We start from the raw sequence: 19,702 nt of genomic DNA, 5'->3' as shown, positions 1-19,702 counted from the left end.
TAAACAGGCTGGGTCTCTTCTCTTGAAAAGTGAAGGCTGAGGGGTGATCTGGTAGAGGTCTTTAAAATTGTGAAAGGTTTTGAGAGGGTAGACAGAGTGTGGGTTTCCACTTGCGGGAAGAACAAAACTAGAGGCCATCAATATAAGATAGTTACCAAGAGATCAAATACAGCGTTCAGAAGAAACCTCTTTACCCAGACAGTGGTGAGAATGTGGAACACACAGTTGAGGCAGATAATATAGATGCATTTAAAGGGAGGCTAGATAAGCATGTGGGGGAATAGTGGGTTATACTGATGGAGTTAGATGGGGATGAACGGGAGGAAGCTCAAGTATAGCATAAATGCCGATATGGACTGGTCAGGACGAATAGCCTGTTTATGCTGTATGTTCTGTATAATATATTACTTTTAATATTTTATTTAAATCATTGTATCATCCAAAAAACACTTTAAACACTGCTCATGAAGAAAACACAGTGAGCAAAAATGAGGTGCAACCCAGAAACATGGAGATTTGAAAAGGATGTAATAGTATTCCATTTGTAAAGTTCCTTTCTCAATCAGCTTAACAGCTGACAGATAACTGCCAGAGTATGCTCGTAGACTGCAGGTCACACTTTGAAATAGATTTTCTATGAAAGGACACTGTTCACTATGACTTGAAAGCTCTTGTCGCAAATTGCAGGCTTGCTGAAAGTCATGCAGCCACAAGTTTCACCTTTGTGTTACAATTGCATATTAAAGGAAATGTACTGTTTATTGAAGTCAATATGTTTAATGTAACTACTCAGTTCACAGAAAATATTTTGTCGCAATGTGGGAGCTCCATAATGTTGGTCAACACTAAAAGGTATTTGGGAGTTTGTCCAAAGCTGTAATTCATTCCTGGATCTCTCTCTCCAGCACTTTTTGATGGGAGATAGTAATTGCAGAGGTTGTTCAACTTTTTATAAAATTAATTCAATTGGCGTCCACAAATACAGGAGTAGAGAATGGAAGTTTTGATTTTTAAAAACACTTGTATTTCAATGAGGTTGAATTAAGTAAAAGGTTATAGCTGACTTTAGCCCTTTAGCAGCTGGAGCTTTTAAGGTGTTGGGGTAACAGCTTCTTGAGCTGGAAGCCATATATTGCAGCAATCCAGCAAAAAAAATGTATCTACATATTTCATGTCAGGATTGGAATATTTTTAAAATGTCAAAATCATAGATTGATCGGATTAAAAAATGTTAATCCTTATAAGGGAATACTTTCAGAAATGATAAAAGCACAAACATGTTGGTAAAGTAAAGGTTATTTGTAGTAAACCATCAAAATTGATATGAATAAACATTTAATACAAAACAGCAGCCAAGTAGTTCAGATCACAAAAAACAACTAAATCTACAGAGTTGTTTTTCCTTATTAAAGCTGCAAGACCTGACAGTTTTTCTTTTTCAGTTAATTCTAAGTTTCCTCCCCAAAACATCCTCATTCAAACATGGAAAGAGATGGTCTCCAATTCTCCTTGATCACTGTGCTAGTCGCATTTGCTAACATTCAAAGCTCTCCAATAATGTTAGCACGGGTTCCCAAATGCAAAATAAAAATGAATATTTACAAAATCTCAATTTGAATATGATTTATTTCTTCTTAAGTGACCTGCATTCCTTGCTTTGGCATTGCTGGCAATACAATGTTGTGATCTATCACCAATGTGTCAATTAAGACGACAGAAATATTGTCAAATGTGTTTTATGCCACCAGAATTCTAAGCATTCCCACTGATGTCCAGCTCAATTTGATTTCCCCGGCAATACATGGAGCAAGTATGGACTCTGAGCTTGCCACTATGTCAAGTCACTCTACCTGGCAGAACTGGCACTCTGATGTGATGCCATAAGTCACTACAAGGCTCACACATTTCAGAATGGGCACTAGAATGATGTGATGGAAGGCTTGTGGTACCCATGGAACCCTCCCCGAATCAAGAGACGTGGCACCTCCAAGCTGCAGGAGAGAAAACCCAGAAAGGAAGGAATGCAGCTCCTTCAAATTATTCTGGGGAGTACTTCCGAATTATTTTTTAAAAACTGTAGGCTGTTCTGCCTTAAAAGAGTTTGAAATCTAACTGTAATCTAAATTCACTAGATCTATGATCTAATAAATCCACATAACCTGGAACCTCGTGAATCCGTAATCTTGCTTTAAAACCTGTAATAATGAACACTGTTACTAAAGAGAATAACTTAATTTAAACATGGACTTCTTAAAGGGTTTGTCACATAGCTGTCATATACTAAGGATATTTACTGCTTCTATGCCTTAACAGTGATCAATAGAGAACAGAATTCATACCCCGGGGTGCAATTTCCTGTGGGGCATAATCGCGAAATTACACCCATTTTGTCAATGGCTATTTACACCCAAATTTCCTGCGAATCTTATTTGCCTTGGTCGGAGAGTACAAATGGGCATAAACAAGCAGACATCCTCGGAAACAATCAAGGCCTGAGGATAGTGCTGAATTCACAACATAGATTCCTTTTTTAAGGATGAAAATTGAAGTTTCAAATTCATGCACATTGGCCACAGCATGTTTAAGATGCAGTCATGGAAGTTATTCGATTTTTATTGTGATTTAAACTATTGCCATAAAAATATATATTCAAAGAAACAGAAAATACAGCGTGGGTCTCAGTGGTAATAAATTTTTAAAAATTGCTCAAAAATATAGCAATGGAACGGTAGAAAAATGGTGCGCCTAAAATTCCAAGCTAAATTTTACATCTGTTTTGAACCAACATAAATGCAGGAAATTCAAGTGTAGAGCTCTTTAGCTGGGACGGGGTGGGGTGGGGGGGGGGGGTGGAAAATAGAGCCATTATAATTAGCCAAGGTTTATGAAGGGGTCAGGAATTCAAGAAGGGCCTAAATAAGCAAGGAAATCTGGGCATAGTGTAATCATGTGTGCAACACAGGGAATTTCCCCACAAATGGGTAATATTGGAAATCAATGAGTTTTGTTTAAATGTAAATCGCCATATAAATGATAACCATCAAGTATTAGATCCATTTTGGGTATATCAGTGTCTCCAGCATCATTACCAATCACACTTATGATTAGCAGCAGAGGATACACATCACATCCTGCAGAAACTCCAACAGAGGAGGTAACTAATTAGGTCATCCAGAGTCACTGATATTAGCCACATTACGGACCCTAAATAAAGAAATCAATAAGCACAGTAGAGCATTGTAGCACTAAAAAAAAAACTCAGAACTTCACGTTGGCTCCATAAAAATGTTTTTTTTTATCACTCTGCAAAGTGCTTTATTGTTCTTTTAACTCCAAGACCCTTGCATGGCCTGCATGATAAGTGTTAAGGTCATCAATATTTATAGTAAAGCATATTTTCAATGTGGAGATCTTTTTTATTTGGTGTTATTGCTACTGATTTAGAAAATGCAATTTTTGCATAAAGACATTACTGAACAGAACACATAAAAAGCATGTCTCCCTCTTTGAAAGAGAGGGTGAGAGCAGCATAGCTTTAAAAAAAAGAATCAATTGTGGAAGCTCAGGCACATCATTTTTTCTTCAAAGTAACCTTTCTTTTCTCTCTAGGAATGGTACATAATTCAAACCGATTGGTGTAACTAATACTTACACTCATTCGGTCATCTTTTGCATTGTAGTACATCACATCATCATCCTAATGAAACAAAGAAAAATGATAATTAATATACAAAGTAGTTTGCACACTTCTTGATTCAATCAAGGTAATGAAAAAATTCCTGAAAAGTAGTGACCCAAAGCCAATACAATTGGAAATAAGACTGTATACAGTGATGTGAAATCACTGTAGTGACATTTTCATAGTGCCCAGCCCCAACAAATATATTTTTATATATCTACAATATTCAAAGTCTTCCATATGGCACACTTCCTGTACATAATAGCTAGACAATCCCTGTTGTGAAGTTTCAGTCATGTTTTATGTGTTAACATTCGGGCACAAATTGTCATTTGGCTTAAAGTAAAATAGGAATGAAAGAGGACAGGAGAGGGAGGGAACATAAAAATTGAAAGCAAGGGAACTGGGTAGAAAACTGGCAATAAGAAATTTCGATAGGCTTACGAACACAAGCCATCCTGAAAAGACCAATTTGGAGAATCTACCAATAAGAAAACAATTCACAAAAAAAAGGAGAAAAAAATAAACCAACCGAAGTAACTCAGAAAATTATTTGAAAAAAATTTCTATTTGCCATTGCTTCTCACAACTTAAAATTTCTAATGAGCAAAATAAGGTTTTGAAACAAAATTAAAAATTTTACTGACACATTTAACAAATATGATTCAATTTAACAGCTTCACAAAAGTTTCAATTAAAGTGTTCAGAATCTCCCAAAAGTCTGTTTGGATTGGGTATATGTGGATTGCTGAGAGCTGAGACAATGTTTGCGGAAGGCAGATTCTGCAGTCTGAGCATGCGCAATGTTTACAATTTTACAAAACATTCCAGTTGTCACTTGGTGCTCGAATTTTCTCATCAGCTTCCAGCAAGGTTGGATTGCTTGTTTTGCAAAATTATTTGAAGAAAAATCAGGACACATTTCAAAAGCTTTGTTCAGTTCTGCCAAAAATATTGATCCCTACCAGTACAATTTGCACAACATTTTGCTGTGTATGCCCAACGTTATGATAAGGGATAAAAATTAAATAAATAGATAAAAGGAATTTTTATAAAATAAAGGCCTTTTTTTTTTTTTACAATTTTTACAGAATCATGAATGAGGTTGCAGAACAGGTTAAAAATGCAAGAATACCATCAAATAACAACAGGATTTGACAATCACAGTAAATTAATGGGCCTGATAATATATTGTGTATAGCATGGCATAACGTGCCTACTGTTATTGTTTTTGATTAGGCTTGTATTCGCTAGAGTTTAGAAGAATGAGAGGGGATCTCACAGAAACCTACAAAATTCTAACAGGACTGGACAGACTATTCGCAGGAAGGATGTTCTGGATGGCGGGGGAGTCCAGGATGAGGGGTCACAATCTAAAGATAAGGGGTAAGCCATTTAGGACTGAGATGAGGAGGAATTTCTTCACCCAGAGAGTGGTGAACCTGTGGAATTCTCTACCACAGAAAGCAGTTGAGGTCAAATCATTAAATATATTCAAGAAAGAGTTAGATATAGTTCTTAGGGCTAAAGGAATCAAGGGATACGGGAGAAAGCGGGAACAGGGTACTGAGTTTGGATGATCAGCCATGATCGTACTGAATGCCGGTGCAGGCTCGAAGGGCCGAATGTCCTACTCCTGCTCCAATTTTTTATGTTTCTATGTTACAAAACATTACACAAGTAGGTTACATGCACATATGTACGTGGACGCTAGCTGTGGCTCAGTGAGTACCTCTAAATCAAACCTCTCCAAGTGCCTGTTGATTTTTTCCCTGATTATTGTTTCTGAAACCTTAGCCACTACTGATGTTAAACTGACTGACCTGTAGTTACGAGGAATGTCCTATACCCTTTTTTGAATAAGGGTGTCACATTTGGCACTCTCCAATCGTCTGGCACTTCCCCTGTACCTAGGGAAGATTATAGCAAACTCTTCTGTTATCTCCACGCCTATTTCCTTTAGCAACCCAGGATGCAAGCTATCTGGACTAGGCGACTTATCCACTCAGGTGCAGCCAGCCTTTCCAGTGCATCAAGAGAGTGTGGGAAAATGGCGCACTGACACGGAACACAAAAGTCCGAGTGTATCAGGCCTGTGTCCTCAGTACCTTGCTCTACGGCAGCGAGGCCTGGACAACGTATGCCAGCCAAGAGCGACGTCTCAATTCATTCCATCTTCGCTGCCTTCGGAGAATACTTGGCATCAGGTGGCAGGACTATATCTCCAACACAGAAGTCCTTGAAGCGGCCAACATCCCCAGCTTATACACACTACTGAGTCAGCGGCGCTTGAGATGGATTGGCCATGTGAGCCGCATGGAAGATGGCAGGATCCCCAAAGACACATTGTACAGCGAGCTCGCCACTGGTATCAGACCCACCGGCCGTCCATGTCTCCGTTATAAAGACGTCTGCAAACGCGACATGAAATCGTGTGACATTGATCACAAGTCGTGGGAGTCAGTTGCCAGCATTCGCCAGAGCTGGCGGGCAGCCATAAAGACAGGGCTAAATTGTGGCGAGTCGAAGAGACTTAGTAGTTGGCAGGAAAAAAGACAGAGGCGCAAGGGGAGAGCCAACTGTGCAACAGCCCCAACAAACAAATTTCTCTGCAGCACCTGTGGAAGAGCCTGTTACTCCAGAATTGGCCTTTATAGCCACTCCAGGCGCTGCTTCACAAACCACTGACCACCTCCAGGCGCGTATCCATTGTCTCTCGAGATAAGGAGGCCCAAAAGAAAGAAAAGAAAGAACTATCAATTTTTACCTATCCATTACCTCTGCAATCTCCACTTCTGATATTTTGTCAGCATCCTCTTTTTCATTAAACACAGATACAAAGTACCCATTAAGTATTCTAGCCTTGCCCTGCACTTCTAAGCATATATCACCCTCTTTGTCCCTAATAGGCCCCACCCCTCTTACTACACCTGCTTACTATTTACATGCCAATAGAAGATATTTGAGTTCCCTTTTATGCTAGCCTGGAATGGTCAATGACCTCCAAATACGACAAACCCTTATATCCATCTTTCTAAAAGATTCATAAAACAAAGAAAAACAACCAACACAAAGAAAGACAAAGACTGGGAGGAAAAAAGGCATCAGCTGTGGCTTGATTGTTTCCCTTGCCTTGTATCTTTGTGCAAAAACTGAACACATTACTTACAACATAGTCTGACGAGGGCACTGTAGAGTTTCAGCATGACATCCTCCAATTACATTCTTCTGATCGATTAACATAATAATTACATTCTATTTGTTCCTGTCACGGTAATTTAACATCTTAACTATTGAACCTATCATCCCCGGATCCCTTTCAAATTCAACTTTAGCTATCCATCCACAGTGTACATATGAGTCCCATTTTCCTTTCAACATGCAGTACCTTGCACTTCTCTGTATGGACTTTAATCTGCCATTATTTGTCTCATTTATAGACTTTATGTGCACTCTCTCTAAAAATTACAGGTTGCTTCCTTTGCATCTGCAAATGTTGTTCATTTACATTGGATTTCTGAATCTAAGTCAATAAATCAGAAATATTCTGAGTCCCAATAACAATCCCTCGATCACATCACTCGACTGTCCCCAACCCATCACCCATCCTTCCCTTAACAATTACCCATTGCTTCCTTTACTTTAGTTAATTGCTTATCCAGATTTTATGTAAAATTCAAACCGCTTGTAGTCTTTCATGCAGACTCTAATTCATTTGGAATGTAATATTTTTCACACTGATCCAGAAGACATTTATTCAGTGTTTTTTCAACTCGTCCTTTCATTGTAATTGGAGATTTCAACTTCAATTAAAAAAAAACAGGCTGATGCAACATATGAGCTCAAAGCAATTGTTACAAACTGCAAAATGTCTGTTCCCCAAAGAGGTACATTACCATTTTTTATGCCTAGTCTTAACAGTATAGTTATAATTTTCTTAACTGTATTAATCCTACGGTCCATATTATATACATATATAGCAACGCAAGTATTATTGCCCATCCCTAATTGCCCTGGAGAAGGTGGTGCTGAGCTGCCTTCTTGAACCGCTGCAGTCAACGCCTGCTCGGGTCTGCAATTTAAACCTGACCCGAGCCAGACAGAACCACATCCAACCCGAGCCCGACCCAGCCCGAGTTCTTTGATATTTTCCTGCGCCCTACCTGACCCGACTACTGGAATAAAGTTGATTATATTAAAGAGGTTGTGCTCTACCTTGGATGGAATTGCTCACTGCAGACTAGTGCGGAGCACAAATGCACATTTCCCGCCTTGACGTCCTTGCTGTCACTGCGTCCGACCCAGCCTGACCCGAGCCCGAATGCCGGACCTGGAAGAGCGACCCGTCCCAACCCGAACTCGACACATGTCGTCAGGCCCGATCGGGTTCAGGGAGCCATGCTCTACGCTGCAGTGATAGTGGTGACGGCTTTTAGGTACAGAGATCAAGGATTTTGACCCAGTGACAATGGAGGAACAGCGATACAGTTTCAAGTCAGGATGGTGTATGATTTGGAAAGGAACATGCAGGTGAACCTGCAGACAGTGGTGTTTCTATGTGCCTGGCGCCTTTGTGTTATGGGTGGTAGAGGCCGCGGGTTTGGAAAGTGCTGCCGAAGGAGCCGTGATAAGTTGCTGCAGTGCATCTTGTAGATGGTACACACTGCAGCCATGGTGCACAGGTAGTTATTAGAATTAGAATATTACAGCGCAGTACAGGCCCTTCGGCCCTCGATGTTGCGCCGATCATCTGACCTACACTATTCCATTTACATCCATATGTCTTATCCAATGACCACTTAAATGCCCTTAAAGTTGGCGAGTCTACTACTGTTGCAGGCAGGGCGTTCCACGCCCCTACTACTCTCTGCGTAAAGAAACTACCTCTGACATCTGTCCTATATCTTTCACCCCTCAACTTAAAGCTATGTCCCCTCGTGTTTGCCATCCTCATCCGAGGAAAAAGACTCTCACTATCCACCCTATCTAACCCTCTGATTATCTTGTATGTCTCTATTAAGTCACCTCTCCTCCTCCTTCTCTCTAACGAAAACAACCCCAAGTCCCTCAGCCTTTCCTCGTAAGACCTTCCTTCCATACCAGGCAACATCCTAGTAAATCTCCTCTGCACCCTTTCCAAAGCTTCGACATCCTTCCTATAATGCGGTGACCAGAACTGCACGCAATACTCCAGGTGCGGCCTCACCAGAGTTTTGTACAGCTGCATCATGACCCCGTGGCTCTGAAACTCGATCCCCCTACTAATAAAGGCTAACACACCATATGCCTTCTTAACAGCCCTATTAACCTGGGTAGCAACTTTCAGGGATTTATGTACCTGGATACCAAGATCTCTCTGCTCATCTACACTACCAAGAATCTTCCCATTAGCCCAGTACTCTGCATTGCTGTTACTCCTTCCAAAGTGAATCACCTCACACTTCTCCGCATTAAACTCCATTTGCCATCTCTCAGCCCAGCTCTGCAGCCTATCTATGTCCCTCTGTACCCTACAACACCCTTCGACACTATCCACAACTCCACCGACCTTCGTGTCATCCGCAAATTTACTAACCCACCCTTCTACACCCTCATCCAGGTCGTTTATAAAAATGACAAACAGCAGTGGCCCCAAAACAGAACCTTGCGGTACACCACTAGTAACTAAACTCCAGGATGAACATTTGCCATCAACCACCACCCTCTGTCTTCTTTCAGCTAGCCAATTTCTGATCCAAAGCTCTAAATCACCTTCAACCCCATACTTGCGTATTTTCTGCAATAGCCTACCGTGGGGAACCTTATCAAACGCCTTACTGAAATCCATATACACCACATCCACGGCTTTACCCTCATCCACCTGTTTGGTCACCTTCTCGAAAAACTCAATAAGGTTTGTGAGGCACGACCTACCTTTCACAAAACCGTGCTGACTATCGCAAATGAACTTATTCTTTTCAAGATGATTATAAATCCTGTCTCTTATAACCTTTTCCAACATTTTACCCATTTATGGGACTGAATGTTTAAGGTGATGGATGGACTGTCAATCAAGCAGGCTGCTTTGTTCTGGCTGGTGTTGAGGTGTCTCAAATGTTGACGCTGCACTCAACTAGGTAAGTTAATCCATCACACTCCTGACTTGAGCTATGTATATGGTGGAAAGGCTTTTGGGGAATCAGGAGGTGAGTTATTCACCACAGAGTATCCAACCTCTGGCCTCTATTGTAGCCAAGGTGTGGCAAATCCAGTTAAGTTTCTGGTCAATGGTAACCCCCTCAGAATGTTGATGGTAGGGGATTCAGTGATGGTAATGCTGTTGAATGTCAAGGGGAGATGGTTAGATTCTCTCTTGTTGGAGATGATCATTGCCTGGCACTTGTGTTGCGCGAATGTTACTTGCCACTTATCAGTCCAGGCTGAATGTATCCAGGTCTTGCTGCATGTGGACACAGACTTCTTCAGTATCTGAGGAATTATGAATGTGACTGAACACTGTGCAATCATCAGCAAGCATCCCCACTTTTGAACTTACGATGACCCTGAGGAACTCCTGCAGCAATGTCCTGGGGCTGAGATGATTGGCATCCAACAACCACAGCCATCTTCCTTTGTGCTGGGTATGACTCCAACCAGTGGAGACTTCTTCCCTGATTCCCATTGACTTCAATTTTACTAGCGCTCCTTGACTCCAAGGGCAGTCACTCTCACCTCACCTGTGGAATACAGCTCTTTTGTCCATGTTTGAATGAAAGTAATAAAGTTTGGTGCCAAGTGGTCCTGGTAGAACCCAAACTGAGCATCGGGTAACATGTTATTGGTGAGCAAGTGCCACTTGACTGCACTGTTGATGACATCTTTCATCACTTTGCTAATGATTGAGAGTGGGCTGATGGGGGCGTTAATTTAGCTGGATTGGATTTGTCCTGCTTTTTGTGGACAGGACATATCTGGGCAATTTTCCATTTTCTTAGGTAGTTGCCAGTGTTGTAGTTGCATTAGTTGCATTGGAGCAGCTTGGCTAGAGGTGTAGCTAGGTGTGCAGCATAACTCTCCATTACAGTCCAGATGTTGTCAGGACCCAGAGCCTTTGCTGTATTCAGTACACCCCGCCATTTCTTGAAATCACATGGAGTGAATCAAATTGGCTGAAAACTAGCTCCTGTGATAATGGGGACCTCATGACGAGGCCAATTGGATCATCCACTCAATACTTCTGGCTGAAGATAGTTGCAAATGCTTCAGCCTTGTCTTTTGCACTGACATGCTGGGATCGCCCATCATTGAGAATGGAGATATTTGTGGAGCCTCCTCCTTCCTTTAATTGCTTAATTATCCATCACCATTAATGACTGGATGTGCAAAGCTCTGATCTGTTGGTTGTGCAATTGCACAACTCTGTATATAGCATGCAGTCCTGCGTTGTAGCTTCGCTAGGTTGGCACTTTATTTTTAGTTAAGCCTGGTGCTGTTCCTGGCATATTCTTCTGCACTTCTCATTGAGGGTTGGTCCCTTGGCTTAATGGTATACTGAGGGATATGTAGGTCAAAAGGTTACAGATTGCAGTGGTATACAGTTTTGCTGCTGCTGATGATGTCCCACAGCATCTCATAGATGCCCAGTTGAGTTGCTAGATATGATCTGAATCTATCCCACTGAATCACTCCCATTGGGTAGTGGAGTGTGTCATCAGTGTGACTTTGTTTCCACAATGACTGTGCGGTGGACACTCCTACAAATACTGTTATGGACAGATGCATCTGCAACAGGTAGATTGATTAGGACGAAATCAAGTAGGTTCTTCCCTCTTGGTTCTCTCACCACCTGCTGCAAGCTCAGTCTGACAGCTATGTCCTTCAGGACTTGACCAGCTCGCTCAGCAGTGGCGCTACTGAGCCACTGTTGGTAATTGACATTGAAGTTCCCCATCCAGAGTACATTCTGTTCCCCTGCTGTCCACAGTGATTCTTCCAGGTAGTGTTTAACATTGAGGAGTACTAATTCATCAGTTCAGGCAGCGTGGTAGGTGGCAATCAGCAGGGGATGCCCTTGTTTGATCCAATGCCTGGAGTCGATAATGAGAACTCCCAGGGACACTCCCTCTCAACTGTATGCCACTGTGCCACAGGACATACCCAGGGATGCTGATGGAGAAGGCTGGGACATTGGCTGAAAGTACAATTCGGCGAGTATAACTACATCAGCTGTTGCTCGACTCGTCTTTGGGGCAGCTCTCCCAATTTTGGAACGTACCTAGATGTTAGTGAGGAGGACTTGGTAGAGTTAACTGGGCTGGGTGTGCCTTTGTCATGTCTGAATCCAGTCCTAGGTTGATGCTAGGTGGCCCACCCTGCTTCATTCTTTTTGCACATCTTCATGGCAGTTTGGCTGGCTCACTAGGCAGAGGGCAGTTAAGAGTCAACCACATTGCTGTGGGTCTGGAGTCACTGAGGCCAGACCGAGTAAGGATGAAAAATTTCCTTTCTTAAAGGACATTAGATGAACCAAACAAGGCTTTTAACATCAATCTCGTCACCAAAACTAGATTTTTATTCCGAGCTTATTGAATTAACTGAATTTAAATTCCCCACCAGCTGTGGTGGGATTTGAACTCATTAGTCCAAGTCCCTGGATTACTAGGAACATAACCACTATGCTACCATACCCAAATTATGTATCACGCATACCATTTCATTCCATCAAAAAGGGTCACCTTCTATTTGAGATGTCAAAGGTAGCAAGAGTGAATGTACATTGTGCAAAGCCAGCCTGACCATGCATCGCCAGCTTTAACTACCTCAACAATATCACTTCTTCCTCTTACTACTCCAAATCATCTTATAGGACACAAATAACCCAAGCTCCCCTTCTCCAACACAAACTAATTCCTCTGACTTCACCTCCTTAATTCTTTTACGCTCACCTCAGCCAAATGCAAGAAGAATGACTTCTTCATCTCAAAATTGAGGCTATTAGCTCAGCTGTCAGACATCTTCAGGTTATTATCTCAAACTCCAACCCCATTGTCTCTACCCGACCCAACACTTTATTGTTTCTACCCTATTTCATCCTCAGCTCTCATTGGATTCATCTCCTCCATCAGACCCACTGCATGGGCTTTCGGAAGAGTGGGTGACAGCGAACTGGGGCTTGAGAGAGGGAGAAAAGGTCTGGCGTGAAGGGGAAGAGGGATACCAGTGGATATGGGGTTTGGGGGGGGCGCGTAGAAGAGAGAGAGAGAGGGGAGGGGAAGGGAGGGAGAGGGAGCAGGAGCGGGAGAGTGAGAGAAGCTCTGGAGACCGACTTGGCTGGAGGGAGAGGGGAAGACTGGGATTGGGGAAGAGAGGTAGACTGGTCTTGGCGATTAGGGGGTCGAGGGGATATTGGTGCTGGAGCATGTGGGAGAGGGAGACTGGGATCCAACATTTTGTGCACAGCCCGGAGCAGCAGCAGGTGAATTAAGAGGCTCTTGGGGTCAGAGTAGAGAGAGACAGAGGACTGAAGGTCCAGAGGGGTGGGAGGTAGTGGGGTGAGGATTTCCTGCAGAGCCAAGGGCTTCAGCAGCAACAATGCGGTGAGTGGGACTGGCACCAAGACATGAGCAGTCAGTAAAGGGCTTAGCGAAACCTGGGCATTTACATCTGTTGGAAGTGCCATTGACTGGGGAGCATTACTGCACCTTTTGCAATGCAGGGCAATTCTGGCTGCATTTACAGGGCGAATATCAGCAGGCTCTAGAATTACTTCTAGTTAATGGTCGTATATCGAGGCATTACAACTATTACTACCAGTTACAGGTAGGATAATGGGATGTGAGTTGATCTGTAACTAGTAGTAATACATGTGTCAATGAGTTATTATATCATACTTATGGGAAAACCTGTATGTTACCAGTATTAATTTTTGCTATCAATACAATTTCAGTGAGTTACTATTAGTTACTGGTGAAATCATATTCCCCCCACTTCCAGTTTCCCCTTTTCTGTCCCCTCAGATTCCTTCCTTCACCTGTTCCTAGGCGGCTCCTTGGTTCTCAGAACTTTTCAAACAGCTGCTGGCTGGAAACCAGAAGCAAAAATACTCAACTATAGGAGACACAATCTTTCTAGGGCAAGTGTTGTAACATTTATAGTTTTCACCTGGCAATAAGGGCAACCATGGCACAATCTATAATCCAGCTTCTTCTATCTATCCCCATAGTTGGAGCAGCTTCCATGGTGACAAGGCATCAGAGAAAAAGAAAACAAATCACAAGGGAACAATACAGCCTAAAAGATAGCTTATAATCATATTAAATCTAAAAAAAAATTGAAGATAGTGGGCTGGATTTTTACCCAGAGGTGGGAGGGAACAGGGGTGCTGGATTGAGGCCGGGAAATCCAAAAGAACAGGCTTCACTCAGGTGCTGCCAAATTCACCAGCATGGCCCGATTAACAATTTTCTTCTCCATTTCCTAGCCGCAGCCAACCAGATTAGGCAGGTATGCCTGCAGCACCAGGCTGAAGCCAGAGGCCAGTGGGGGAGTGGGAGGGGCCGAAGATCAATGGGAGTGAGGGAGCTAGATAATCAGAAGGAAGACAGGTGGGTGGGGTCAGAGGCCAGTGGGGGAGGGGGTACAATCGGAGCAGGGTGGGAGCCAGAGAGATCGAAAGCTGGAGAATTGGGTGGGTGGTGGAGGGGTGGGGGTGGTTGCAAATTAGAGGCAGGCCAGATTGGAGATTATAGGACCGTGGGATTGGAAGATCATTGGAGGCAGTAGGGTGAGGAGATCAGAAATCTTTGTGGGGGGTGGGGGGTGGGGGGGGCGGCAACTTGTGGCGAGAGATCAGAAGGCTCGGGCAGGCTATCTGATCATGGTGGAGGTTGGTGAGGCAGTACGCTGGATACAGCAGCTAAGTGCAAAGGCATTTACCTCCAGGATCCAGCAGTCCTCTCTTTCCTATAGCAGCTGGGTTTCCTGAGGCCTGGGAAACCCAGCCGGCCTGAGTCGAATTTGAAATTATGGATCAATATGAGGCTGCCAGCCTCACTATAGTTAAATTGCCAACCTGCTGACTGTGCTCCCCATCCAGCCACTGTTAAAACCAAACGTGGATGAGTTGGAAATGAATTGTGATCAGGGTGCAGATTTTTTGAACAATTTAACTTCCAACCCAACCCAACCCCACCCTTTTAAGTGTTAAATTCCCCCCAGTGTCCAGGGTACAAGGTACCATCAAATAATATTATTGAACCAATTCAATTGAGGAACAGTAAACTGTTAATTCCTTTGTAATTATATTCACTGGTAAATAGTATAATCATAGGCCACAAGAATGAGCAATGGACTACTTTGATATCGAAATTAGTTTACAAGAGCCTTTGCTAGGAATTAGCGTCTACTGATGAGCCAACTTGGGGCATCATTCAATTAACTAGATGTTAATAAGTGAATGTGATGCATCCTTTATATTGTCTGATGCAACATAAATGAGATACATGGAGTCCAGTTTGCTGAAGATCTCTAACAGGTTTATTAACAACTAACAAGTATATACAATACAGAGCCAACTATTTACAGAACCTTCCTCAAGGTATCACAGTTGCACTGAGACTTTGTCTTCAAGTCACATGACTGCAACCTGGTACTTAGCTCATTAGCGTTTTGAGATCTTAAAGGGATATCACTCTTAAAGGTAATCATACACCAATGAATATTAGAAACTAGACAATAAAACAGGTATTTTTGAACATTCAAGAAACAAATCTAAAAGTTCGCCAACTGAGAATTATTTCTTTGTCGTCCTTCCCTCCAAAGCGTTAGTACACAGCAAATGATGCCAGATGACTTAAACAGGTTTTAGCCACCTCATAAAATCTCATTGGAGCCAAGTCTTTAAATAATAATTAAGTAAAGGTTTAGGAAACTAATTCCGCTTTCAGTGTATGGCTACAAAATCCTTAATCCAGATAATCCTGTACACTAAATTCGTAATGAGAGACGTGACTGAAGATGGCACAAAACCTAACCTCAAACAACCTCCCAGCTCATTAATTGTTTTTTTTTTGCATGCAGATAATTTCTTCCCTTCCTGTTTATTGGTTCTCCTCAATGGAATGCATGATCCATGTCAGAGGGGTAATCACTGCTCCCAAGCCACTGCCAATCATCCTGAAGCTACCTACAAGAAGATGCACAAAGGTGGCCATGGGGGGCCCTCCTTCCAGGCACGGTGTGGAATGGACAGATGTTGTGAGATGACTTGTATAAATGAAAATGATTAAGATCTGCTCAATATTTGCAGCAGAGCCATTTCATAAATTTGACTGACAGGAGAAACTGCAGATCATTAAAGAAAAACTGGAGGGTGGTTTGATTATGCAGAAAGAAAAACTCAGTTGTAGCTGTGTTCAATATCTATCACTGAGCACGGACAGATTACTAAATAGTGTTTGCACAACCTGTCAAGTTTTACGAGAAAATTATTTTCCAACGGCAGCTTTATTTTATACATGACAGTCCTGGAATTGAGGACTGTATCCATTTCAACATATGCTTACCCAGATTCTATGTAATTACTGTGGATAGCAGAGATTGTGAGCTGGCCAGTCATATTAGCATATGGCATATGTCAAGAGAAAGGAGAACAGAAATGAAGGTTAAAATGTGAATTTTGTTTTGATGATTTAGGTGCAAATCCTTTGGTCTGGTCCTGTTAAAGATGTTGGCAGCATGTTCCTATTATCACACTTCCAAATCTACACAAGAATCATTATGCAGGTGCTGGAGGGAAGCAAGAAATATTGTGAGGAGGATCGCTTCATTTTAAGAATGGCTACTACACCAAAGAGTATTATGTTTGTCTTCTTTGACAGAAGTATCTGAATGAGAGGAGAGAAGGCTGGTCTATTCTTGGGTGTAGTTATGCATCGCTGTGCCAAACGACAGCTCTGTTATAGCAGTCAGTTTTAAACAGTAATGCTCACTGAAACGATGCATATTAGACAAAGAAGTTTCCCTGAAGATGTCTTTGAGAGCCACTTGCTTGAGGCTTGCTAGGGCTTAATGCCAGAATTCTCCTGTTGTAGAGGCAACAAATGTGATTTGTCGGGTGGAGTGTCTGGGGCATGCCCATGTCTTGCAGCAGAGAGCTGCACAGTCGTGACCATACAACAGAGCAAAAGTATGTTATTTGTAGGGAAAAGAAAATATCTTAAGAGTAAGGAAACACCACATGGATTTTCGTCCTTGAAGGATCAAACATCCTACTCATTTACATTATTTACCTTGTGCAGCATAACGAACAAAATTAAAATGAACATATATCAAATTTTTCAACTGTTAGAAAGCTGATCCTCGACTCCACCTTCTAGCTGCTTCGTGTTTTGAAGCCTTTCAATTTATCACCTTTAGAGTTACTGATCTTAAGTAAATGTTTTTATGAAAAAAAGTCTCTGGCAATCTCTTTAATTTTTTTTTGGAAAAGCAGAGTTGTTTATCATTTTCCTCACAGCAATGTCACATTGATGTGATGATGCATTTCAACATGATTTATGCCACTGGATCACGAATTGGAAGTTTGCCAATTACTTTCTCTGAAGGTGATGCCCCTTTAAAATATTCATCTTTACATCCCCGGTTTAGAGAATGTTTGATCAGGCTTCAATTAATCTCCTATTGATGGATGAGCTGGTCATTCACTTCATTCCTGTTGGAATGTAGCTGGTCCAGAAAGGTAGCTGTATTTTCCAGCAAAGCAGTCATCACCGCACTCCGAGAATAATTCATTACAAGAAACACTTTACCACATTTCAGTAGTGGTTTTTAAGTCAGTCATGGCCTTTATGATAAAAAAAAGTGTGCCAAGATTTTTGTTTACAAACACATTTACGGATAGAAATTACATTGCAGTCCATTACTGAGTCACTTACGTGAAATATGATTGTTGGGAAAAGTAAGAATCCCACCTTAGCAAAAGAATTTTGCTGATTAATTCACCATGGATATGCAGATCAGCACTTCACCAATATACCATAAAAGCTGAGATGCCATATCCTATCAAATGTTTCAGAATTGTAAAATAGTATCAATGTAACTTCAATTTGATAAGAACCAGTTCATTCCTGCACTATGAAAGCAAGGCCTTCACCAAAGGCCAATTAATGACCAAATGGCAGGCTGTAATGTTTGAGACGCAGTACAACACTGTGGTTTTGATAAAATTAGATAAATCTTCAGCCAAATACCTTATCCATCTCCACGTTTTGCCCTAAATCCTTACAACGTCAAGCTTCATTTGCAACTTTTGTGTAGAATTTTATCAAATGCCTTTTGGAAGCTCAAGGTCGTATGGTTTACCATGATTGACCTGGTCATCATTTCTTCAAAGAAATCAAGGAGATTGGTCAGCAAGGGTCTCCCTCATTTTTACTGTTTATTAGTTACAGGATTTTGCACTCAATCTGATGTGTCAAGCATAGGTGTTAAAGACCAAATGTTAAATGGTACAAGCAAAAAAGAAAAATATACTGCAATCTCACTGTAAAACAAGGGATAGAAATAGTTGTGTTGCACCCAGCTTGCAGGTGTAAAACTGTGCCACAACGATCAATTTAGCAATAGGACAGCTGTCTGCATGTGAGACTAGATCACTACCAAATTTGGCAGTCTCATTTTTCAGGCATCCCTGGTGGCCAGCTTCAAGGAGTCAGGCCCCTTACATATGTAAATGAAGGTCTCCACACCTATTTTTGGTTCCCTTGCCCAAATTGGTTGAAAATGAGCAGAGGAGCAGCTTGGCCTGCTCAGCTTGGGACACTTCTGCCATTCCTGTGCTGATGGGGATTTAAGAAGCAAGGACATTGATTTAAAAGGGAATGTTTTAATCCAGAGTGTTGTCAGGATGTGGAATGCTCTAACTAAAGAGGTGGTAGAGGCTAATTTACAAAAATAGGAGCAGCAGTAGGCCATTCGGCCCATCGAGCCTGCTCCGCCATTCATTATGATCATGGCTGATCATCCAACTCAGTAACCTGTTCCCGCTTTCACCCCATATCCTTTGATTCCTTTAAACCCAAGAGCTCTATCTAACTCCTTCTTGAAAACATACAATGTTTTGGCCTCAACTGCTTTCTGTGGTGGCGAATTCCACAGGTTCACCACTCTCTGGGTGAAGAAATTTCTCCTCATCTCAGTCCTGAAAGGTTTACCCTGTATCCTTAGACTATGACCCCTAGTTCTGGACTCCCCCACCATCGGGAACATCCTTCCTGCATCCACCCTGTCAAGTCCTGTCAGAATTTTATAGGTTTCTATGAGATCCCCCTCACTCTTCTGAACTCCAGCGAATATAATCCTAACCAAATCAATTTCTCCTCATACATCAGTCCCGCCATCCCAGGAATTAGTCTGGTGAACCCTCTATAGCAAGAACATCCTTCCTCAGATAAGGAGACCAAAACTGCACACAAATTCCAGGTGTGGCCTCACCAAGGCCCTGTATAAATGCAGCAAGACATCCCAGCTCCTGTACTCGAACCCTCTCACTATGAAGGCCAACATACCATTTGTCTTTTTTACCACCTGTTGCATCTGCATGCTTACCTTCAGCGACTGGTGTACGAGAACACCCAGGTCTTGTTGCACAGTCCCCTCTCTCAGTTTATAGCCGTTCAGATAATAATCTACCTTCCTGTTTTTGCTACCAAAGTGGATAACGTCACGTTTATCCACATTATACTGCATCTGCCATGCATTAGCCCACTCACTCAACTTGTCCAAATCACCCTGAAGCTTCTCTGCATCCTCCTCACAGCTCACATTCCCTCCCAGTTTTGTGTCATCTGCAAATTTAGAGATATTACATTTCGTTCCCTCATCTAAATCATTAATATATATTGTGAATAGCTGGGGTCCTAGCACCGATCCCTGCGGTACCCCACTAGTCACTGCCTGCCATTCGGAAAAAGACCCATTTATCCCTACTCTTTGTTTCCTGTCTGCCAACCAATTTTCTATTCATCGCAATACACTACCCCAATC

The 19,702-nt window shown here is 42.1% G+C and overlaps 1 protein-coding gene across 14 annotated transcripts in view; it reads right to left on the bottom strand.

The window, feature by feature from the left end:
• Positions 1–19,702, bottom strand: part of LOC137384760 (voltage-dependent calcium channel subunit alpha-2/delta-1) — an 891,951-nt gene that overhangs the window by 396,747 nt on the left and 475,502 nt on the right. For all 14 annotated transcript variants that reach the window (XM_068059181.1, XM_068059179.1, XM_068059180.1 and 11 more), the window contains one exon: positions 3,653–3,697. In XM_068059181.1, the coding sequence (XP_067915282.1) occupies positions 3,653–3,697 (45 nt within the window). The remainder of the gene's footprint in view (positions 1–3,652; positions 3,698–19,702) is intronic.

The sequence above is a fragment of the Heterodontus francisci genome, chromosome 27, assembly GCF_036365525.1.
Source record: "Heterodontus francisci isolate sHetFra1 chromosome 27, sHetFra1.hap1, whole genome shotgun sequence".
NCBI classification, from domain to species: Eukaryota; Metazoa; Chordata; class Chondrichthyes; order Heterodontiformes; family Heterodontidae; genus Heterodontus; species Heterodontus francisci.
The sequence above is the reverse complement of the archived record's forward strand: the minus strand, read 5'-3'. Positions and strand labels throughout refer to the sequence as shown.